General features: G+C 34.3%; 1 protein-coding gene across 5 annotated transcripts in view; it reads left to right on the top strand.

Annotated features, from left to right (window-relative positions):
• Positions 1–25,843, top strand: part of EXOC6 (exocyst complex component 6) — a 221,024-nt gene that overhangs the window by 146,124 nt on the left and 49,057 nt on the right. For all 5 annotated transcript variants that reach the window (XM_041743259.1, XM_041743260.1, XM_041743261.1 and 2 more), the window contains one exon: positions 17,504–17,645. In XM_041743259.1, coding sequence (XP_041599193.1) covers positions 17,504–17,645 — 142 coding nt within the window. The remainder of the gene's footprint in view (positions 1–17,503; positions 17,646–25,843) is intronic.

Raw genomic sequence — 25,843 nt, 5'->3', positions numbered from 1 at the left:
AATAAAAATTACCTATTAACTTGTCAAAGGATAACCACTGTTAACATTTTGACATGTATTTTCTTTCATATTGGCAAGTCATTTCCTTTTACACAATTATGAGACTTAATTTAAGTCTAATTTATAAGTAAGTTTCATTTTTTTAAAAATAAGATTTTGTATTAGCTAGAAAATTTAAAATGAAAGGAATTTTAAAAAGTATTAAATATTCATTCACCACTTGTATGTATGTAAATAGAAAAAGTTGTTGAGCAGCTTAAACATACCTAGTTATTTTTCATGACGACTGCCAGGTGGAACTCTAACTCTGTGAATGTACTGCTTAAAGACTCAGCATTGTGGCAGCCCTGGTGGCCCAGCAGTTTAGCGCCACCTTCATCCCAGGGTGTGATCCTGGAGACCCCGGATCGGGTCCCATGTCAGGCTCCCTGCATGGAGCCTGCTTCTCCCTCTGCCTGTGTCTCTGCCTCTCTCTTTCTCTCTGTGTCTGTCATGAATAAATAAATAAAATCTAAAGAAAAAAAAAAGACTCAGCATTGGTCTGCTCCTAGAAAGAACAATGAACATTTCCTTTCTTCATAAATGCTAATAGTCATGTGTTTGTTTCAATAAAGATATTTTGTTGATTTATAACCACTAAAGGATATGTATAAATGGTAATAATGACTCTTTGATTTCTTCATATGTGATTGGCAAAGGGGACCCAATTTACCCAAATTCTATACTAACAAATGGTTATTTTTTACAGTAGAAGTCAGTAGAGGATATGCATTCATGATTCAGTTGCACATATTTCTTCCTTTCTCAGAACTCTATTTTATCTTTAGCCATAATGTAATTTTCTTTGCTTATATTTGCTATTACGCTTGAGTTGTTAAATAAACTAATCTTGTTTCTGTTTGAACTGTAAGCATCAACTTTTCTTCTAAGAAAGATAACATTTTCCTTTGCTTTCAAATATGCTTAACTTTTGGTTTTCTGCATTAATAGAAATTTTGTGATGAATAGTAAAAAAAATTAGACATGACTTTAAAGAATAATGAATTTATCTTTGGTATCTTTATTATGAATAGATGCCTGGAAAGCTGTTTATTAAAAGAATATCTATTGGGGTGCCAGCACTTGGGTGGTTCAGTCAGTTAAGCAACTGACTTTGGCTCAGGTCATGATCTCAGGGACATGGGATCGGATCAAGCCCTCTGTTGGGCTCCCTGCTCAGTGGGGAGTCTGCTTCTCTCCCCTTCCTCTCTTAAATAAATGAAATCTTTAAAAAAAAAATCAAAGACTATCTATTAATAGAATCATTTCTCCCATATATTTTTCCCTAAGATTAAAGATGCCTTACTACTGAGAGAATTGGCTTTAAAATAGTGATGGGAGGGATACCTGGGTGGCTCAGCGGTTCAGTGCCTGCCTTTGGCCCAGGGCGTGATCCTGGAGTCCTGGGATCAAGTCCCACATCGGGCTCCCTGCATGGAGCCTGCTTCTCTCTCTGCCTGTGTCTCTGTGTGTGTATGTGTGTGTATCTCTCATGAATAAATAAATAAAATCTTTATTAAAAAAGTAGTGGTGGGAATTATTATGGGAGCCTGTTCTATACATTTCTTCCCAACTGTGCATTCAGCGACATCACATTAGTAGCCATAGGTAGGAGTAGATATAGACTGAGGAGATCAGCAAATCTTACAAATGAAGGCTTTTTTCCCCAGAGAATTGTTAAGCATCTACTAGCATAGCATTAAATACAGTGTATATTTTAAAACCTTGCCAAAGAAAAATGGTTTACTTCTGATTAACAAGAAATAAATCAGAGTATGTGTTCAATAATAAAATTATAGTAGGAACTACTTTGAAGACAGGGAAATTATCTGATCTTTAAATTCTGTATCTACTTCCCCATCTAGTTCCCTTTTAAGGTTTTTTTCTTGTTTGGGTGTTTACTTTGAAGTATTTTTCCCTTGGCTTAATTTTTTGCTTTCAGCCATAAGTGTTTTGTTGATGGCCTAATTTAGTATCCTTTGTAAATTCTTTATGCTTTATGTATCTGGTGACACTAACCTCTTAATTTGCATTTTTTATTTCCATATATAATTTTGAAACATATGCTTGCTTTAAGTGAGAAACAAATATATATGCAATAATAAATGAAGAGGGATCTCTGGGTGGCGCAGCGGTTTGGCGCCTGCCTTTGGCCCAGGGCGCGATCCTGGAGACCCGGGATCGAATCCCACGTCAGGCTCCCGGTGCATGGAGCCTGCTTCTCCCTCTGCCTGTGTCTCTGCCTCTCTCTCTCTCTCTCTCTGTGACTATCATAAATAAATAAAAAAAATTAAAAAAAAATAATAATAAATGAAGATAATTTAGTCAGGAACAGATACTATGTAACTTTAAAAGTCATTCTCTCCTTGAGGCACCTGGCTGGCTCAGTGTGTAGAGCATATGAGTCTTGATCTTGAGGTCTTAGGTTCAAGTCCCACATGGGTGTAGAACTCACTTTATTTTTTTTATTTTTTTATTTTTAGAACTCACTTAAAAAATTATTCTCTTCTTAAAAATTTTTTTCTGAAGATGCAGCACTATATTGAAAATTTTAAGATTTGGGGTCTGGGCCAGATTCTTCTAATTAGTGCTGTGAAAATAGATAAATCGTTTAACCTCTGGGTCAATTTGTTAATATCTGTATCGTTTCATAGAGCCTAAAATAAAGGTTGTTTTGTTTTGTTTTTATTCCAGTTAATACATGTACATAGAAATAAGTCAAATAGTCCAGAATTGTTTGGGATGGAAAGTAGCTCCTTCCTCACTCTTTCCTCATACCCAGTCCCACTTTCCCAGACTGCCATTTTTTACTGTATGTTTTTATTTCTTCTGGTGGTTATCTTAAAAGATACAGACTATCTAGTGATTCTCTGCTATGAAAGATAGGCATGCATAAATATTTATACTATTTTCTTGTTCCTTCTACTTTAGTCCGTATCTTAATTCTATGTAAGACAAAGATATGAGCTTCCCAACCCTTTGCTTTATTAGTTCTTCATCTACTGTCTTTTGATAACTACAGAAGCCCTTGTCTCTAATTTTAATTGTACCAGTTGCTGTCTGGAATTGCTGGAATTGGTGTGTAGCTATTAACCTGGTGTTTTCTTTCTCTGCTTTTTGGGTAGGGAACTGTGTCCTGGATTCTGCATGTTTTTATTTCTTCACTGATTGGTTTTACTAAACTGCCTTATAACTTCCTCCTATTTAAATCCTTGCATATTGCAGAGTCTTCTGTCCTCATGCTTGGTAGTTTAGCTGGTTATATAATTCTAGTTTGACTAGCTTTGTCCCTGATATTTTTCATGGCATTTCTCCATTGTCTTTTGGCATTCAGGTTTTAGGATCTGTTTTTTCATTCTTAATATTCGGAAATGTCATGGGGATGTGTGGAAATGTGGGCTTTTATTTTAGTCACTTATCTCTTTACTTAGCAGCCCTCCTACAAAAACTGTGTTTCTCAGTGTAGGAAGATTGTAATCTATTATTTTTTAGATAACTTTGTTCCCTCCAATTCTTATCTTCTCTTTTCTGGACTCGTTTAGTTAGATGTTTGATTTCCCAGATTGATTCTTTTTATCTTTTATCCTTTCCATCATTTCCTCTTATCTTTTTTGTTCTGTGTTTTAGGAGACTTTCCCAATTTTATTTTTCAATGCTTCTATAAAATATTTTGTTAATTTAAATTTTTTAAGGAACCACTTCTGTTTTTAAGTGTTCCTTTGTCACAAAGTACTGTTCTTTAAAAAAATGAATATATTATCTTTCAAATCTTCATGAGTATTAGAGGATTTTGTGGGGTGTTTTTGATGGGTATTTTCAGTTTCTTAAATTATCTGTATTACCCTTGAATAGATTTTTTTGTTCTTTATTTTGCTTATTCTCTTTTAATAAAGAAGGCACAGAGAGCTGATATGAGTTTACTTTGCTACTGTGTACACACCCTTTTCTTGGTCAACTGACCTACTCAATTCCCCTGAGTAGGAATTGACTGGGAATTTTTTAAAGATTGAGGATCATTTTGCCTAGGATTCTTTACCTTGGAGTGAGCAGGTATGGAGCTAACCATGAGATTGTGGCCTCATCTCTTCAGGGCCAACTTCATGTATGTGGGACCTATGCAGTTGCAGGGGATCTAGAGTTTAGAAGGCTCCTGCATGTGATTTGGTGCTCGGCTGTTGTTTTCTTGCAATTCTTAAAAATTTTTCAACAAAGGGCCCCACATTTACCTTTTGTACTGAGCTTCATAAATTATGTAGCCTTCTCTGCCTCTCTTTCCATTATTATCACTCCATGCCAGAATGAGCAGAGCTCTTTTTCCCTCTCTTCCTCATCCCTTCCACCAATGCCAGAAGCCTCAGCTCTCCTCTAAATGTTCTTTCATTATGTAAATTGCCTCTGCTCTGTAGGTAAGAGATCATTGGCATAGTTCGAGAAATCATTAATTACCTTCCTTATTTTTCCATCTCATTTCTAATTTCTGTCCTCTCTCACACATCTCATTTCTGGACCTCTCCTACACAGCTGACTCTCAGGTCCACTGTAGTTCCCTGTTAGCAATTAATGGGCAGGATCTTTCTCTTCTTTGTTTCATCTACTTTCTGTCTTCCAGAAATAATCTCTTTATGAATTCCCCAAGCATTTTCATTTTCTCCACTCTTAAACATTTATTCCTTTTTTGCAATTCTGTGCTTTTTATTTCACTTCTATCTCAGGGCAGATGGGAAGCAAAGACATTAACTTAATCTACCATCTTGATTCTGAACAACCTGCTTCCTTCTCTTTGAAGTAAAATGATTGGATTAAGTCATCTCTAGGGTCCTTATATATAATACTATGTTTCTGAGTATCATTATTTCATACAGTTGTAAAGCCCCAACCTAACATAGATTTATTTATTCTGGCACCTTATTTCTCTTTTAGCCCTACCCTTTTATGTTCTTTATTCTTTGGTTCAAACTTTCTTCTGAGTTAGATATATGGGTTTACATGTCCTTTTACTTGACTGAAAATTGTAAAGGAGAATTTTAATAGTCAACTGTACAATCAGAGGTTTTAATCACCCTCTCTTTCATGTGACACCAGAAAGAATTATATAAAAAATACAGATTGTAGTTTTAAAATCATAATACAGGCAGCATTGAATACACTTTAGTGCTTATCAAGTGAAAACATAACCGTATATTGTATATATATGCTTACAAATTGGTTTTCCTTATTTGGATATTAATTTTAAATACATATAATGGTAATAATGAATCACATTGATCTGATTTTTTGCCTATAAGTCATAAAAATGATATGATGTCAACTATGATGAAAGCATACCAAGTCCTATGACTTACATGGCATTCATGTTAAATGTTGTTGCCAGACTTTTATTGACTTTTATTGGAAGTTAAATCTAGAAAGGACTTAGAGATTATCTGGAGTCTAGTCCAGTCTTCCAGAAGGGTGAATTGTCTGGCTAACACAGTTGCCAGCCCCCTGCTTACTAGGGTTAATTAGGATGATCGAGCTGGCTATTCCTCTATTACTGTTTGTGTGTGTGTGTGTGTGTGTGTGTGTGTGTGTGTTTAACTTATTGGGTGTTTGGTGAAGAGGACAGCTTCCCACACAGAGGGGCACCTTCAATGTAGGCTATATCGGATTTTCGGCTGCCACTAATAAATAGATTTTGAATTTCATTGACCTAATATATAATAAGGTTAAATCCATGTTTCAGGGTAAATATCTTTTTCTTAAAAAAATAATGCTTAAATATTATATAGTTTATTATCAGAATTTTAGAAGTAAATTAGATAATTTTAAAAAATTAAACAGTAAAAAAATTAAAACTGGTAAAGTTCTTGGTATTTTAATACTAACTACTTGATTAGGTAAACAAGTTTGGAGGAGGATTTATCGGATTGGTATTGATGTAAAAATTCACATACAAATCTTCAAAATAAAATGATCACATTTATGTAATAAATTACTGCCTTTAAATTATAGCAAACACAGAGCCAGCTTGCTTGTTTTGTAGTGTATTTTGCTACTTTTAAACACTGCTTCTACTGCTATTGGAATACATTTTCCTTTTTTATTTGATTGCCTGGCTGACTTCCTTCTCAGACTAACAGCAGTGATCATGCAGCCATGACGGTAAGTAAATACAAGCCAAAGCTAGCATGTGAATTAGATAATAGTGAACTTCCTGCAGGCTTATTTTTCTCTCCTTAAGTATTAATAGTAAATCCTAATTATTTGGGCAGTATTTTTCATATGATTGTAGTTGTGTGGAAAACCGCATTTGAAGGCAACAAACAGTATTTATTTTGGTGAAGCATTCAGAGGGATTCTCTGGCACTTGATTGCGAAAGTTAGTATTATGGTGCATCTGTGGTGAGTGCAGTGCTTTGGGAAGCCTCTCTGGTCACCTCATGCATGACAGGGCACAATTTGCAGATATTTTCCTCATCTGTAAAATGAGATCAATAAGAGTACATGCCCTATAGACTTTTGTGAAGGTTAAATGAGGTAGTATACATAAAATATTTAGAAAAGTGCCTGGCATATAATAAACACTCAAAAATATTAGTTATTATTATTACTTATAAGACTATTTATGCTTTTCCTGAGTGCCTTTTCTTTACAGACCTTTCCCAAACTCCACTTGTAGAAATCTACCTTGGTACGTAACCAAGTATGATTCATGACCTAGTGTAGATTTTTCTTTTTCACTCCAAACCCAGTACTGCTCTCCTGAATTGCCTTAGTTTTTATATTTTTTCACTACTTCATCATATTTTGCATTTTACTGTGTTTCTTGCTTCATTCCACCTCCAGTTGTGAGCTCTTAATGGCCAAAATAAAAACTCATAAGTATTTTCTGAGTGTGCAGATATTAAAAACTGTTACCTTAAAAAAAATCTCAACTAGCTTTTGGAATCTAAATGTTTCTAACATTTCTGTTCCTATTCCTATTATTGAAATTCAGATTTTGTTTATTATAATTGTTTTCTAATTAGTGTCTGCCAGTAGTCTCTCCTCACTTCAGTTCATCATACATACCAGTGCCAGATTATTCTTTCTAGAGCACAATCTAATCATATTTCCCTGTTGAAAAGCTTCAGAGTCTCTTGCTTATCTAAAGTAGAAATTTTACAGGCTAATGAAAAGAAGTTATGTCAGCGTATTTCCTGACCATTGCTCAGCATGGGTATTCAAAGTAGAAAATTCATTGTGTCCTGGATCTTTCATTTTCTACCTTGGCTTCATTTATAACTGTAAAAATACTGACTCACTTCCCAAAGCATCTTTAATACTAACGCTCTTCCCAAAGCATTTGCTAATTCCACTTAACCATATGTGGATACTTTGTCCCACTTTTACATTACTGTTTATATTTTGTCATATTACTATAGCTGTTTGAAGACTTGCCTTCTTTCCACTATTGGAATTTAATCCCTTTATGTCAGGAACTATTATCCACTCATTGTATCTTCTGTAGCACCTAAACAATATTTTACACAGAAGAAGTGCTTGATAAGTATTTTTTAAGTTAACAAGAATGAAATAGCAAAGAAATAGACTGTTATAAAAATCATTTTCTTGTATGCATTGAGTGTAAAAAATATACTTCAAGAATCAGAATTTTTGAATCAAATTTATTTGTGAAGTATAGAATACTTTCTAGTTTTGAAGAGAAAGTTTATAGTCTTATGCACAGGAAAAAATTTGGAAAATGTCTGTATGAAATTTATTTATTTATTTATTTTTTTTTTTGAAATTTATTTAGTACAGGTGGTATCAGTACTGATTAAAAATATTTGTCTGTTTACTCTTTCCTTGCACATCTCCGTGAAAGAATAACATAATAATTCAAATTACAACTCTTTTCACACCTGTAAATTGAGTAGTGATTTAAACAAAATAAAAGACCTGAGATAGTACCAAAATAATGGTTGTGAATTCCCAGCACTAAAAACACTGAAGAGACAGATCCTCAGGCTTTCACTTCAGCCTTTTCTTCATTTGTGTTAAATGAAGAATGTGTTAAGTACTTCGAAAGCTTGCTTACAGGTTTCCAGCAGATAAATCACACACATGTTCAAAATACAGAAGTCATGTTCAGAAGTGATACTGATTCTGCTGTCCAAAAAAGCCCCTCAGATTGTTTCTTGTCCTCTATTTAAGAAGGCAGGGATAGATTTGAGGATCAGGTTTATATTAATTGGCATAAATTTAAAAATGTTTGGCACTTGAATATTCAGTGTTTTGAAAAAGTTACTTAGATAGTTCTTTGGTGATAAATGAACTAATGATAAATGTCTAATGACATTTTTGATATCCTTTTCCATACTTTATAAAAAGTTAATTCAATTAAGTACAAACCAGGGCAGCCTGGGTGGCTCAGCGGTTTAGTGCCACCTTCAGCCCAAGGCCTGATCCTGGAGACCAGGATTGAGTCCCATGTCGCTCCCTGCATGGAGCCTGCTTCTTTCTCTGCCTGTGTCTCTGCCTCCCTCTGTGTGTGTGTGTGTGTGTGTGTGTGTGTCTCATGAGTAAATATTTTTAAAAAGTACAAACCAGTAATGGTACATTAGTGCACTGGAGATAATTAAAGAACTTTGAGAGAGAATATAAATGAAAAAGCTGAAAACAGTCAGCCCACTCTTAGAAATAGAATTTGTATTTTTTCTTAGGCTTTTTATTTTTTTAATTTGTAGTTTTTTAAGTAAGCTTTACACCCAACATGAACATGGGATCTGAACTCATGACCCTGAGATCAGGAGTTAACATGCTCCACCAAATGAGCCAGCCTGGCCCTCTTATGTTTTTTCTTAAGCTTTTTGTTAATGTAATAAAAGTTAAGTGATTGTCACTACTGCAAGTTAATTGAAAAAAAAAAAAAAAAGAATCTCACTTTTTAGTTGAAAATGAACATAGTTGAATTTTATAACTTTAATCCTTTCAAGTATTTATTAAATTGATGCTAGCCAGCATCATGGTGAGAGATTTAATTGCATTAAGTTGTATTCTCTGTGTGTGTGTGTGTGTGTGTGTGTATAGCATAGCACACTTAAATATTTCCTGCTGTCAAAGGTTGTAGGAAACAGCATTTTGATTCAGGGCATAATTGGAAGAAGTAGTAGTGATAAAAGGCTTTTAGTTTAGAAGGAAACACATGAGAGATTTAGTAAAAAGCTTATGGATTAGGAGAGAACTCTAAGACCTGACCAGTAAGTAACAGATCAGGGAGATATAAATGAAAATAATTAGAATGGATTATTATCAGCCCATAGACTAAATGTATGTATATGTATACAGATATATACATATGTACACTTAAAAAGATTCTGTAACTTTACTCTTTAACAGCTATCAGTGAAATAGACTGTATCATTGGTGATGGCTTTATGAACAAGGTACCATTCTGAACAGGAAGAATCAGTACTAAAAACAAATGAAAATGCAGTGTCTGGCAGCTTTCCTACCAGGTGGCAACAGAGAATTCATGTTAAGAAAGTTAACTGAATTTTTGCAGAGAGGAATGGTAAATGGTATCTAGGAATGCAAATGGTATCTTCCCCTTTAAACTTGTATCCCACAATGGAAAGAAAAATATAGAAGATAATTTTTCCCCAAAGTTAAATGGACAACAGTTGAAATGGGATGATATTTACATATTTAGATAAATTAAAATAAATTAATTAATTTAAATTTAATTTAATAAATTCATTAATTTTAACTTAAATTTATTATTCTTCCTTCTTTTTTGGTATGTTTTTTCCTATTTAGGGACTAAAATATGTGGTTAAGAGATTGAGTTTGAATTATGTTTTATGAGCAAACAAAGGCAGCAAAAAAGGAAGTCAGATCCTCTAAAGAGAAAGATAGGAGATGGTAGCACAGATGGAGTTGGAAGTTTCCTGTCTAAGCCTCTATCCAGTGATGCCAAAGAGCCTGTTTTTCTTTTTTTCTTCTCTGTATGGAGCCTACCAGGAAAGGAAAAGGGTGAAGATAGAGCTGATGGGAGCGGTAGAACAGCCTTAGCCTTGGTGCATTTATATTTACAGTATGTTAGCAGGTCAGAGATAACAAAATTCATCAGACCACCATGCTGATACATACTTATAAAAAACTTATGTAAGGTGCTATATATGAAGGGAAGGAGATTGAACTTTGGGAAATCCCACCAAAGGAACATGTTCAGACAAATATGAAATATAGGGAGTGAATTCAGAAAATGAGCAACATTTTAATCCCTTCCTTTTCTTTCATTCAGGAGACTTTAGGCATTGTAGGAAAGCTGTCATGTTCTTTTAGATCTTTTACTTATGAAAATTGGTATGTTAAATGTAGCACTGAGATTAAAACCTCTGTCAGTTCTTTGGAAACAAGAAGAGAGCAGTTGGCAAAGGCCTACTGTAGATATCTGTAAGGACTTACTCTTTACTCTGAGTATTGCTGAATGTCATTTGCAAGATTGTCTCTAGAAAAAAAAAAGGTAATTAGATAACTTACCTTGATCACTCCCTCCCACTTTGTATAGGTTTTGTCTTTTTAAAATCTATATCTTCCCTCCACTTGATACCTCTCCCTTACTCTTAAAAATCCCATTCCTCAACTGGAAGTGAATCTAAAAGTACCCAAACCCCATTCCCACATTCTAGGACAGCCCTGTGAAATTACTTATTCAGGAAGTCCTTGACATTCTGGGTGAGTATACCCCAAAACTTTGAGAATTTTCAAATTTGAGGATACTGCTATGCCATGTAATTTCTTTCAGAAAATGCTGTGAAATATAACTGAAAAGTATAGACTTCAACAAGAGTTATTTTATCCATGTCAACTAACAGAAGACAGCAGAGCCACACTGAGTTGGGAGGTTGGGACTTTGTATTCAGTCTCTGAGTGATAGATACCCCCCATACCCATTTCATAGAGCATGTTATTCAAATATGTGCCTCAGCAAATGAAGCCCTACTTGTACTGGACTCTGAAATTCTTAAAAGGTTGAAGCCTAAATTTCAATCCTTGAATAACAAAGGCCTGCTTTGCACTATACTTTATATATATGGCAGCATTTATGATATGTCAGCTACCTGCCTACATATATTAATAAGAGAGTCATTTGGCTTGAGTGACATTTGTCCATTTTACTGTCATCTGGAAAGTACTTATATTGTCTAACGTATTAGTGATTCTGGCAACTTCTTTGCAAATTTTAATTTGTACTGGGATTGCAAACTGTAGTACATTTTAATGATTAAATAGCCTTAATACTCTAAGCTGGATGCTTATGTAAAGAAATGAGGATATGACTCTGCTATCAGAGAGCTGTTGCTTTTAGAACCGTTCTTGGGATGCTCCAGTATTTCCCTCTTAATTCTGTGACTTAGCCGTAGTAATCAGTCACCACAGGGAAAATTACAGCTCATCTTTAACTTCCCCTGCTTTTCTTATAATTGCCAAGTGAGGAAACTTATAGAGCCCTAATATTTTATTGCTTCCCTACTTAACATATGCCTAACTGCCCAATTTTCTATTAACCAGTAGATATAAGAGGAATAGGGACCTGGGTGGCTCAGTGGTCGAGCATCTGCCTTTGGCTCAGGTCCAGGTCATGATCCCTGAGTCCTGGCATCAAGTCCCACATCGGGCTCCCTGCATGGAGCCTGCTTCTTTCTCTGCCTGTGTCTCAGCCTCTCTCTCTCTCTCTCTCTGTCTCTCATGAATGAATGAATAAAATCTTAAAAAAAAAAAAAAAGAGGAATAATGCCTGTCAGCTTCCACACAACATAAACTAGCTTCCTCTTCTTGTCAGTCTGGGCAAAAGTGCATGCAGCTTTCACCATTTTATCTTGATTTCTGATATTCTCAATTGCTTGGAAGCAGAGGCATTTCTTTAAAACCTTGACTTCTTCTAGACTTTGCTTTGCTTGTCTTTGCATTCTCTTTCCACCTATTAAAGGTAAAACAAATTGGAAGATAGCATGGACCTGCCATAACATCAACAGTGATACTTACAGAAAGCTAAAAATCTGGATATTACATGTCATCTAAGGCCATGTTCAAAAGATTAAAAAAAAATCAAAAGGCCACCAAAATTTGATGAGCCCAATGGTTGGAATAAGGAAGTTTTGAGTGTAAGAGAAATTGCCATATATTATAACTGTCCTAAAATTTTCCCAGTTTGGGGAAATTTTTTTCTTGACTTTAAGATAATTGTGTTCTATTTAATCTGTATGCGCGTGTGTGTCCCCATGTCTCCGGGAGCACGCATTTATGTTAATCTCATATCCTTATGATTGGGAATTTTTAGGAGAAAAGCCTGAAAGGGGAGAATGTGAATTTATACTTCACTGCAGAGATTACGGTTTACTGATGTGGTAACCACCTCTTGTGGGGTTAAAGCTACTTTAGGTAGGGACAGAAAGAGTATGAGAGGAATATAGAAGTCTAAAAGAGGTATTTTGGAGAATGTTGAAGGTGTTTAGAGTTGGGTGTATTTCGATAGACCTATGAATGTTTTTGGCATAATCTCAAAAATCTATCTTCAAGATAGTGTTAAAATTGTTATTAAAACTCACTGAAGGAATTCATCTTGATATTTAAACCTTTATAACTCATCCATTCTGTATTGGGAATGAGACATTCAGTGTTACATATGTCAGTGTTAGAGTGTTCAGCCAGAAGCCTATTTTACTAGAAAAGAGAATCTTTGTGCATTTGTGAAGTCATTTTAGGGAAATTTTCATATTTTATACTAATGTTTTGGGTATGTTTTTTCCTGACTTAATCAGGACTTTTTAACATATTATTAAAATAATTTAAATTAAAAATTAATTAATATAAGAGCAAGATGTAGTTTTATATAATAAAACTGTAATGGTTTTTTTTACTGTAATGGTTTTTATATAAAAACAGAAGATATAATAAATTTCATAAGTTAAAATACCTACTTTTTAACTAGGCATCTTTTTTCATATATCAGTTAGGAAATTGTTTCTAATTTTAGTGTTTACTTCACATTTGATGAAAGACCTCACTCTCTTAGTCAAACTATTTGTCTTAAAAAAGGCTAAATACATTGTTGGCCTTTGGGAGACTGACCAGTTCATCAATGCTTCCCTTTCTCTTTTGCTTTAACTCTGAAAACACTATTTCATCGTCTTAAGTGGAATTTATGTAGCAAACTGAGAGGCAGTGAGTTTGAATATTATGGCACTATTATACCACTTTAATTTAAATAGCTTAAAAAATTAATAACAAATAATTGTAAAACACCGTACAGAATCAGAATTAATTAATAAGTTCTTTTGCCAGTGTTAGATTTAATATTCAAATCGACCATGGTTTTATTTGTTTTCCAGATTTTTCTGACAAGAGTTACATAACCTTTTAAAACACAATCTGTTACCAATTTAAAGAATAATAAATGCAATGCACAATATTTTTGAGTCTATATATTTCTTTTTACTTAAATAAAAAAGTAGTTTATTGTGCAAAGTTGACCTTTTGTGGGAATATAAATAAAGTAAAGTGGATTCTCCTGGGATCATTAAGGAAGGGAGACCAATGCAGAAAGAATGGTTGTGATTTCAAGAGCACATTTTTATGTTAAATGTGGTTGAGAAAGAATGAAAGCAGTATTGAAAAATGGTTTCAAATAATTACTGTTGAAATCAAACCTTTCTTTTTTTATTAGATCTTTGAAATAAGAGAATGGTGAGACAGAAATGAAAACTTCAAATGAAAATTTAAATGTGTCAAATTAGTTTTTAAGTATTCTACATTTCTTCTATTGTTATGAGTAGGTCTATCAAAATATTACTTTGAAACCAAAACAGTTTTGAGCCAAAATCTAATAAAATCTGTTGTATTTTTGTTACCATGTCATTTTGTGGTGTTTCAAAGGAAATGGAGTATCTTTATCCTAATCTATAATAGTAAATTATTTTAGAAATTTGGCTTGACATACAAACAGATGTGTTTTCTTGAGTCCTTTTAAACTGAGGGTTAGTGGTTTGTGGTTTATTGTTCCTGTGATTGGCATTAAAAGCTTTATTTCACAGCTTGCAGTGAGGGACTATAGGGTAGAGAGTGGCTGTGTTCCACAAACTAAATTCAAAAAGTGTCAATCAAGGTCTCACATAGGTTGCTTAGAGAATGAGTTTTCTTACTGATTTCACCAAATGTCGCCTCATGCTGTCTTTGATTGGCACAGCCTGGCAGGGAGGATGGATGAATCTGTCACCGACTGGTTAATTGTGTTGCTGGTCTCAGTCTGACATCAGGTCTTTGACTCTTAAGTGGCTCAATACAAAACAAATTAGCAGATTGTAGTCATATTTCTCATTCTATATGCTTTGACTTTGTTGAATGCAGTCCATAAATCATATTGACTGACACACAAGTAAATGATGAAAGCTGCTTTTGAGACATGGATCTAGAAAGCAGCACTGTGAAGGTGCCATGGAAGGATGCATATGGTTGACCCTTTGGGAATTTCCTAGGAGCCAAATGTCTCCTTACCACAATTGTTCTTAGAAGAAAAGCTTTGGGGTAATGCAAAAAGGATCTAATATGTCAGCAGATTCTCTTTTACAAGTTCCTTTGAAATCTAAGAAGTTTGTCTAAGGGTTTTCTCTCTTTGCAAGTTGTTTTTCAGCAAAATGTTAGAGGAGGGTAAAAAAGGAGTTACCTTTAAAAGTTTGGCAGGTGTTTTTACTTATTGAACTTTGTGTTAAAGAAAAAGAAAATGTTAATAGTAGTTGCAATTAATTTTTCAGATGAAGGCTGCAGAAATTCCTACGTCCTTGAAATTTATTCATTATTTTGGTTTTGTTTGTTAAAAAACAGCATTTCTAATGAAAAAGGCTAGTTTTTAAAGATAGTTGCAAACGCACTTAGATTACTTTTGTTCTAGAAAATGATAATATTAAGAATGTCCACAATAATAGTAATAATAATAATGTTCAGAAAGGGGTGTTCTGGTTATACCAAAGTGTGCCAAGGGCTATAGGCATCAGAAATGAATTGCCAAAGGTGTTTTTTGGATGTGCAAATATTTGAAACTTAAAAATTTTCTCTCTAAATATAAGTCATAGATGGACTTAAGGATATTTGTGCATATTTTATAGATAGGAAGTAAACATGTTAAAAATGTATTATTTTATAGAATATAACTTTTTAAATATTTAAAGAATTCAAACCTTTGATATTAACTTTAATTTTGGGCTTTGGAAAGACTTTATTTCATTTGAAAAAATTTTTTTTCATTTGAAAATTTATAAAATATAAGAAATATTTTAATCTTATATCTTCTTTGAGAACAATAAGCCTGTATTTAATATGCATTTCAGAAGAAATTTGGTGTTAGGGTTTTATTATCATATATATTGTTTAAACAAAAAGCTAAATTTGCTCGCGCACTCATGTATATATGTGTGTGTGTGTGTGTGTGTGTGTGTGTGTGTGTGTGTGTTTTCATTACTTATTTCCACCAAGATTATGGAACAGTCTGTATTTCTGTACTCTTACCATCATTTTTGGCTCCAGTACTGTGGTTATATAGTCACTTCTAGCATCTGAACCCATGTTGAATTTTAAAGATCACCTTAAAATTAAATTGCTAAAATTGTGCAGTGTGTTTACTTTTGAAATGAATATAATAATAATTGTAGGGGGCAATTTATTAATCTTTTGCAGTTGGTATATTACAGGGGCAACGTAAGTAGGACATGGAGCTGATTGGATGGAGAAGTACATGAAACTAAAATGCAATAGTTGTTCCATTAGGTCAAAATTACATTTCCATTAAGTATTTTTCAAGCCTACTATATGTGATTAAATGACATGTCATTGATTTCTCCTTTTTCTATGTTTTTGTCCCCCTCCCATTCATATTGATATGGTGCTTGAGGAATGGAGCTGCATGTCTCCCAGACTAATTCCTCTTGGGTTTGAGGGATCTTGAAGCATGCTGGGTTTTGCATTGTTTGTTACATTCTTTTTTGGCAGTTCATCAGTATCTGTCAAATATATTGTTTGCATTGGCTTTTATCTCTAAAGTTTTTGATTAAGAAATTAAGATTCCATTTCAGATAGTTTTTCACTGCTAAGTTTCTGAATGCTAAAGACATATTCATAAAAGCTGCTTCATTTCTAGTCTGACTTTAAATGTGTAGTTTAATGAACAAATGTTCTAATAAACATCTTAAAAATATAGTTATGTTCTTTTCTAACAGATCAACTCTGTAAACATTTCTGTACCAATTTAGTGAAACATTTATGTTTAGATTTTTACATCATTTTGTAGCTTTATTGGCCTTTGTGAAAGTAGTAAAAAACATAATTATCAAATAGCATTGAGTAAATATTTATTAATGCAAATGAGGCAAAACATGACACATTTTCCAAAAGTCATTATTTCTGACCATATTTATAGATCTTTGAATCCTATCACAGAAGTCAATCCATCACCAAGTCACATGGTGGTAGGTTGCAGAGAGCAATACTAGGAGCAGTGTTACACTAGAAAACTGTACATGAAAGAGTCTTTATAATATTTTAAACTTTTAATTGGAATACAGAATCCATTTAGATTAACAGTTTATACTAAAAGTGATGTTGTGTGATTCAGCTTTGTAATCTAGAGACTAAATACTAGAAATTATAATTTTTAAGAAAATATAGCCTTAAGACTATCAGTGAAAATTTATGTAGTTTTTAGGAGCTTACTGTAGTATAAAATATTTTATAATGTTATATATAGTGAAAGAAAAACACAAGTATTTGTAGTTATTTAACCACATATTTCTAAATAATCAGATGATTTAAAAACTAAATGTAGATCTGTAGATGATTTTGAAATCATATTGGTAGGCAAGCTCCCCTCCCCTCCAGCTAATTGAAGCTATGCTACAAACCAGTGTTCTAACTAGAAGAACTTATGATTCAAAATATATTTTTAATTTTAGGTACAGTTTAAATGAAAATAAATTATGTTGCTTATTAACTTTATTCTGACTTGATTATATAAAGCAGAGCTTAAAGAACATCATATGAATAAAATGTTCTGTCAATATAATTATTTTATGTCATAAATGTCATATTTTAACGTGCATTTTTAAAAATACTTGGGACATTTCAAGAGATCTAACATAATAATTCATGGATTTTTTACTTGTCTTTTGATTTTCCTGGGTACAATTAGAACTTTAATGATATTTATGTTCTAAGAAGGACAAGTAAACAAGAATATAATTCTTAATTCTTTTTTTTTTTAATTCTTAATTCTTATGCTAAAAAGTATAGCTGCTTAGAATACAGAAATAGAAAGGCCAGTTGATCACTGTTGTACCCCCAAGAAGACAATAAAAAGAATGTCAGATATATAATTTTTCTGATACTTTGTGGTGTTTTTCTATGTTTGTTTATTTATTTATGTTTTGGTTTTAATATTTGTTTTAAACAGGGGAAAGTTGCTCAGACTGCTTGCATGTCAGCCTGCCAGCATCTGTCAACATCCTTAATGCAGATGCTATTGGACAGTGAGTTAAAACAGATAAGCATGGGAGCTGTTCAGCAGTTTAATTTAGATGTCATACAGTGTGAATGTAAGTACCTTATTAAATCTCATGCATTTCTAGGAATCTGTATTTAAATTATATGGGAAAAAAATGGCACATAAAAGGATGACTCAGAAAAGAGGGAAAAGACCTGAATCAGTGAAATTTTCAGCCTTTGAAGCAGTTTCTTTCAAGAAAAATGTCTCAGTTTCAGTTTAAGGGCTCTAGCACTCCAGAAGCACTGAAGTGGTTCTATACAGACTGGGATAATTGAAAAGATGATTCATTTTTCTCCTTATTCCTTTTTCTGGTCATTATTGCCAGGACACTCTAAATACTGGTCATCAGTGGCTGAAATCATTCTAACTTGTCAACTTACTTTCTGGATAGGTAGCTTTTTGGATACTTGCTGCAGGGATAATTTTAGGACCCTGTATTCCAAACAAAGCTTCTTTTGAATTCTGAATTTTTGGTTCTCATTCCCCCTCAATTTCTTAAGCCTTTACCTTTGCCATTGTTTTTCACTGTTTTCTTTAGGTAAGAGCTGAGCAGATTCTATAATCTCTCTGTAATTCCATTCCGTTTTCTTTAGGTAAGAGATGAGCAGACATTAGCCAGTCTGCTTCAAAACTGGATATGCTGTTTGGTTATTAGCTTTGTAATATATACTTCTGAATGTGGGTTTTATCACCATTAAGTTATAGCTCTTTAAATAATTAAATGATGAAAATCCCTGGTTGACAATGGAGTCAGGCACCACTGTTGATAAATTGAAAATCAGTGGGGGACAAGAAGGATTATAAAATGTCTGTCTGAGACAAATATTACAATAATATATTCTGTATGAAAGACATTGAAAATGTCAGCGACTTGGAACTGAAGCAAGAGTGACTGGTAATTTTTCAACAAATATAAAATATCTGTCCACTGTGTATAAGGCATTCTACTAGGGAAAACAGAGTTCATATTAAAATGAATAATTATCTAAGCTATTTGATCAAGATCAGTTTGCTGAGCAAAAAAATAAGTCCAAAGTTTTTAAAAACTTACCTATTTCTTAAAAAAAAAAAAAAAAGAAATGCTTATTTACAAAGGAAAAAGTTAATTTTTCCTTAGGGAAGAGGATTTATTTTCTTTTCCTAGGAAGCATTTCTGTTTCCTCTCGTTAGAAAACCTTTACTAGCTAGTTTGGTTAAAAGAAAGGAAAGAAGAGGAGAGGAGAGGAGAGGAGAGGAGAGGAGAGGAGAGGAGAGGAGAGGAGAGAGGAGAGGAGAGAGGAAAGGAAAGGAGAGAGGAAAGGAAAGGAGAAGGAAAGGGGAAAGGAAAAAGGAAAGGGGAAAGGAAAGGAAATGAAAGGAAAAAAAAGGAAAGGAAAAGGGAGGGGAGGGGAGGGGAGAAAAAAAGAAAGCCCTTTATTATATATCTTTCTCAAAATACAGCTATCATTTAAAAATGGTATTTTTTATTTTTTAAATATTTATCAAAATAATACCTTTGTTTTTTTACAAATTTCTAAGCTCAAAATAATTGCTATTCCATTCTATAAATAGTTTGAAACTGATTTTTTTGTAAGTTCTATAAAGTTTGTCTTAATAAGATCATTACAGTATGACATTACATATGTAAACATCTTACATAAATATTGCTTGAGGTATTTTGTATTATTACATCATTAATGTGTTTTCAAAATAATTAGTTGGCTTAATACTTTATTGGCATTTGGTTGTATCTTCTCAGGTGTTTTGTTCAAAAGTGGAAATTACTGTTTGGCTAGTCAGCTCTAGGTATCTAGATCTTCTGTGTTGTCTTCCCTCTCCATAAAAGGCTAGTCTAGCTGTGCTCAACAAAATCTTTGCCTCTCTATCCTTCCATAGATAGTTTGTACCTTTAGTTAACTTATTTGGGTGGAGTTCTTAAAGGCTGCTTTTAAAATGCTGATTTTTTTTGAAGCACTATTCTCTTGGAAGAGACCAAGAAAAGAAAGGTCCTAAGGATGAGCCATAACTCAGGAAATCTAGGTTTAAGTACAAGAAGGGTAAACCTTATTAGCCTGATGGGAGCCAAGGTTTAGGCACTATAGATACGGGAAGGGAGAGACCAGGATTCAAAGAAAACCACACAAGATAATTCAGCTTCCTTTAAGATTATGCCTACGATTCACTCTGCTCCTTAACACTTATCATGTTATTATTTAATCATTACTCACTTAATATAGTATCATGCATTCGGTACTAACTGAAGAAATGTAAACCAATATTATATTTTCCATGTTTATTCCACTATCTTTCTGGTGCAAAAGAACTCTACACCCTATCATGAATTTAGTGACTGATTCATAAATCACTTAAAAATGAAACTTAGCTTTTTTTATTGAATATTTTTAGAGAATTAAATTTGCATTTTATTTTAAATAGTATTTTTGGGGATCCCTGGGTGGCTCAGCAGTTTAGCGCCTGCCTTTGGCCCAGGGCGCGATCCTGGAGTCCCGGGATCAAGTCCCACGTTGGGCTCCCGGCATGGAGCCTGCTTCTCCCTCCTCCTGTGTCTCTGCCTCTCTCTCTCTCACTCTCTCTCTCTCTCTCTCTGTCTATCATAAATAAATAAATAAATCTTAAAAAATAAATAAAATAAATAGTATTTTTTTTAATCTGGATTTTTTTTCTTTCCTTTTTTTTTTTTTTTAATTTAAGGTTTTATTTTTCAATAGTCTCTATACCCAGTGTGGGGCTCCCACAACCTGGAGATAAAGAGTTGCATGCTCTACCAACTGAGCCAGCCTGGCACCCTGAAAGCAGTTTTTTAAAATACAAAGTTTATTTTCAGTATTGATGCAGTATGTATGCTTTCTATATTTTGGAGCAGGGAAAGGAGAAGAGGAATTTGGCTAGGTAGGAGGAAGGCTAAAATGCATCATAAATTTGTGAAGAGAAGGGTCTGAATACCACAGGAATCAACTGGGATATGGTGAAGATAGGTAGATAATTCAAATGTAGAGTCCTAAAAGCTAAAAGATCATTGAGTTTCACCACTTACATGATAATAAACATATACATACTCCTCTGCCTTGAAATCCTCTCTAAATAACCGTGCCAAGTAGTTGTCCAGCTAGTACTTGAACATCCAATTTGGGGATTAACTACTCTTCAGAAAATGTGTTTCCATATAATGTATCACTCTATCAATTTCTTCCAATGAGGTGAAATCACTTTCTCTAAACTTCTCTTTATTTAGCTTGTTCTACCTTAGCTATAGTCACCACTGCCTTTGTGCAAATTAGAAATGGTGTCCCTACTAAAAGGAAAAAGCCATTTAGAGTTGTCTGTTTTATATGAATTAGAAAAATTTCATCTTTTTTTTCAGGTGGACTCAACCCCCTCACATGGTTTATCAAGTGAAATGTAGTCTAGATGTCAGCCCTTCTCTTGCGACCCTCTCTTCTCCTCAGCTAGAGACCCATATGTAGTAAGATGTCTGATGCAGTCTGTATGTGGCAGTTCTGCTTAGGGTCATACAGAGGAAAACAAATTTTCATCCACAAGCAATTATGGATGAAAACCAAATATATGAAAACTGCTCTTATATCCTTCCAAATCATCTGAAGGCCAGACGTCAACAATTCCTCTTACTGTTCTCATGTGATGTGATTTTAGATCCATAGTTCTTCTTTGAATAAACTGGTTTGACTACCTTGTGTTTAATATCTAATATCCAAAGTTGACTACAGAGATACTCAGGTATGGGGGAACCAGTATAATCTGCAGTTGAACTATCAAATACATTGTTCCATAGCCTATACTTTATTACCAAAGCCCAAACTATTATTACCTTTTTTGGTTACTAGAGTATATTCTCAAATCTTTGAAGCTGTAGTCTTCTAAAACCTGTGTATCTTTGTCTGTCTCTTGTGTGTGCATGTGATTGTAATTGTTAAGCTCTGTTTATCCTATCCTATATTTGTATAGTTGGTTTTTGTTTTGGGATTTTAAAGTTATCCATAGTAAATTTTTAAAAAAGATTTTATTTATTTTATTTATTTTATTTATTTATTTATTTATTTTATAAAATAAAATAAATTTTATTTATTTTATTTATTTATTTATTCATGAAAGACACAGAGAGAGGGGGAGGGGGACAGACATAGACAGAGGGAGGAGCAGGCTCCATGCAGGGAGCCTGATGTGGAACTCGATCCCAGGACTCCAGGATCATGCCCTGAGTGGAAGGCAGATGCTTAACTGCTGAGCCACCCAGGCATCTATCCTGTAAATTTAAGATTTGTTTCACAACTAATCTATTGAGGTCTTTTTATATCAAAATTTAATATCAACTGCAGATTTGTAATCATGCTTTTTACATATTTAACAGGGTCACTAGCAAAACATTGAACAAAACCTTATATCTATATCATGAGATAGAGTAAATCAGTGGTTCTCAAAACCTGATCCTCAGATGAGGACCTGGGAACTTGTTAGAAATGTGAATTCTTGGGTCTCATCTGCTGAATTAGGAGCTCTGGGCACCAGACACCCAAGGTGATTTTGATGCACAGTAAAGTTTGAGTACCACATTATATGGACTTTCCCTTTGTATTGACTTAGATCCATTATTCAGTATTTTATGGGTAAAGTTTGAGTACCACATTATACAGACTTTCCCTTTGTATTGACTTAGATCCATTATTCAGAATTTTATGCGTATCTTAAGAGTTTTTTTTCAGCCAGTTACTAATTCCCTAATTGAATCTAGTTCATGGTTTTGTTCAAAGTAATAAGCAAGTTTGTCAGATGCCTTGCTGGCATATGGGCATAATAACGGCCATTAGATTTTTCTTATCAACCAGTCTACCCTTTAAAAGAAGAAAATTATTACTCTGATTCTTTATAAACTCATATTGTTTCATAATAATTACTTTCTCTTCAAGAGGCCCAGAAATCATTACTTAAAAGACTGTGACTCATTCTTGAGATTAACATAAAATCTTACTAGTCTGTGTTATACTCAGAAGAGATCCAGAGTCCAAGGAAATCAGGTACCAGGGGTTAAGAATTAGAGACCATGAACCACCACAGATCCTGGGCAAGTTAAGAAAGGCTTAAGTCAACGAATTTAAGCAATAGGAGATGAACATGAAATACTAACATCAAGAATGACCTTTTTTTTTTTTTTTTTTTTAAAGAATGACCTTTATTATGAGGTGGCTCAGTCAGTTAAGAGTCTACCTTCAGGGATCCCTGGGTGGCGCAGCGGTTTGGCGCCTGCCTTTGGCCCAGGGCGCGATCCTGGAGACCCGGGATCGAATCCCACGTCGGGCTCCCGGTGCATGGAGCCTGCTTCTCCCTCCGCCTGTGTCTCTGCCTCTCTCTCTCTCTCTCTCTCTCTGTGACTATCATAAATAAATTAAAAAAAAAAAAAAAGTCTGCCTTCAGCTCAGGTCATGATCTCAGGGTCCTGGGATCGTGCCCCATGTCAGGCTCCCTGCTTGGCAGGGAGTCTACTTCTCCCTCTCGCTCTGCTCCTCCCCCTACATGTGCTCTCTCTCTCTCATAAATATATTAAAAACTTTTTAAAAAATGGCCTTTACTCTAAGTTAGATTTTCCTTTAATTGGTTTTGATCAGAAAGCAGAATGTTTATTTTTCCATCATCATTGCTTTGTGAAAACATTATACATATATTTTTTTAGGCCTTAGAATGTCAGTCTACAGGTAGAAATGGAAAGGACATCTCACTGAAGTTGGGAAGATGGGTAGATGGAAATAATTTTGTTTCTGACATTCAACCATGTACTTTTAGTTTTTTTATTTTTCTGATGGCAAAAGAATTAGCACTGATCCATCTATGTGCTCACTTGTTTTTTTAAACAATTTTTGCTGGTATTCCTTATGACACACATACTTGTAAGTTAAACTGGCTTAAGCTAAAATTTCAGTCTGCAACTGAATTTTTCCCATGTAAGGTCAAATGATTCATAGGAAGATTCATTTATTTAAATGTTTAATGAGAACCTATTATCTGGTATATACAAGGAAATCCAGGTTGAAACAAGCTTCAAAGATCTCATAGTCTGGTTGGTTGGGAAGAGGCAGACATGTAAATAACTATACTAGAACATAACAGTTCTTTTTTTAAATAACAACTCTTTATATAAGTATATATTACTTGTAGTAGAGAGGGAACAACTCTTTATTCCATGGGGTTGAGAAGATTGACTGTAATTGAAGTGAAATTTGAACTGGGCCTTAAAGGATGGATAAGATTTCATCAAAAGCAGGGAAGGGCATTCTGAGGTAGAGGGAATGACCTAGACAAAAGCACTATGATGAGAGAATGCTTGGGGATTTTTCCCATTTCCCCAGTTTTCTGTGGCTCAACTACAAGATGCATGATGAAAGCATTACAAGATATGACTGGAAAAAGTTAGACTCCTAATGCTTGAACTTTATTTAATGAGCAATAGCCAGTTTAACTTTTTTTTAAATATTTTATTTATTTACTCACAAGAGACACACACAGAGAGAGAGAGAGAGAGAGAGAGGCAGAGACACAGGCAGAGGGAGAAGCAGGCTCCATGCAGGGAACCCAACATGGGACTCCATCCCGGGTCTCGAATCATGCCCTCCCTGCTCTGAAGGTGGCACTAAACCGCTGAGCCACCCGGGCTGCCCACCGCTTTAACTTTTTAATCAGGACTATGATATGATGAAATCTGTCATAGAAAGTTAACTCTGTGTCAGGTGGAAATTGAACTGAAATAAGATACTGCAAGTAGGCAAACCTGATAAAGATTATAGAACTTTTTTGTGAAGGATAAAAAGAGCTTGACTTTGGGCAGTGGTACTGAAGAGAAGAGGTTGGATTGCAGACATTTTGGATGAGAAAATACATAAAATTATTGAGTAAGTAAAGGTACAATTTGATACGATTAAGATGGTTAGAATCACACAGATGAGACCTAGAGAATGCATCTCATGATTCAGGGACTGGGGGCAGGTGTGAAAAGGGAGAGAAGAGGGAGAGAGAGAGGAAGGAAAGGGAAGGGGGACAGAGAGAGAAGAAAAAGATTTAACTTCCAGGATAGATAATAATATTCAACATATATAATTGTAGGCACCTCATAGAATGCTATGTTTACAGCATACTTGTTGAAAAATGAACAAATTAATCAGGAAGTCTCTATAATTTACAATTGTCTCTTTTAGAGTTCTGCCTTCGTTGTCAAAAAGTTAAGGCCAACTCAGGACTGTTTAAGATTTTGATGCAGACCTAATAGATCATTTATAAAAATTCTTCTCATATTTGATAACTATGTTTAAATAACCCCTTAAATCATACCTGTTTTAAAGAGTTAAAGTTTCTTTAATATATTCTTAGGGGATTGTTTTTTTACTACCCTTTGGTCATTTTTCTTTGGATCGTTTTCTTTTTTAACCCATAGTAGATCAAACTTGATAGAAGGTCTGAGTTCATGAATGGGGATCCCTGGGTGGCTCAGCGGTTTAGCACCTGCCTTCGGCCCGGGGCCTGATCCTGGAGACCCGGGATCGAGTCCTGCATCGGGCTCCCTGCATGGAGCCTGCTTCTCCCTCTGCCTGTGTCTCTGCTTCTCTTTCTCTGTATCTCTCATGAATAGATGGATAAAATCTTAAAAAAAAACAAAAAACAAAAAAGAATGTCTGAGTTCAGGAATGTAGAATCATATGAACTTATGTAGAACTTTTTTTTTAAGATTTTATTTTATTTTTAAAGTAATCTCTACACCCAGTGTGGGCTTGAATTCAATCCTGAGATCAAGAGACACACATTCCACTGACTGAACCAGCCAGGTGCCCCTTTATGTAAACTTTTTAAAAAATTTCTTTCAAATCAGTCTTAAGATGATCTGAACATATGTCAGGAAGCTGAAACGATGGTTCTAATCCTGACTGCCTGTATTTTGGGCAAGTGGCTTTGGACAAACCATTCAGCAATCGAGAAGCCTCTGTTTTTCCTGTAAATATGGGATATGGAATTGATAATTTCCAAGGTGCATGCTAGTTTACGATTGGGAGGCAGTAAAAATTTTAAGGCAAACAAAAGTGGGGCTTTGAATTCATACATTAATTAATTCCTTCTTATCTATTATGTGTTTGGTATTTAAGCAATATAGTGGTAAACAGAAAAGGTTGTCACTGTCTTGGGGTTTAAGCCCAGGGGAAGCAATCATTAGATAATTGCACTAGTAAATATGACTGTAAGTTGTTAAATTCT

This window comes from Vulpes lagopus, chromosome 2 (assembly GCF_018345385.1).
Source record: "Vulpes lagopus strain Blue_001 chromosome 2, ASM1834538v1, whole genome shotgun sequence".
NCBI lineage: Eukaryota > Metazoa > Chordata > Mammalia > Carnivora > Canidae > Vulpes > Vulpes lagopus.
Note: the sequence above shows the minus strand (reverse complement) of the source record. Positions and strands in the feature narration are given on the sequence as shown.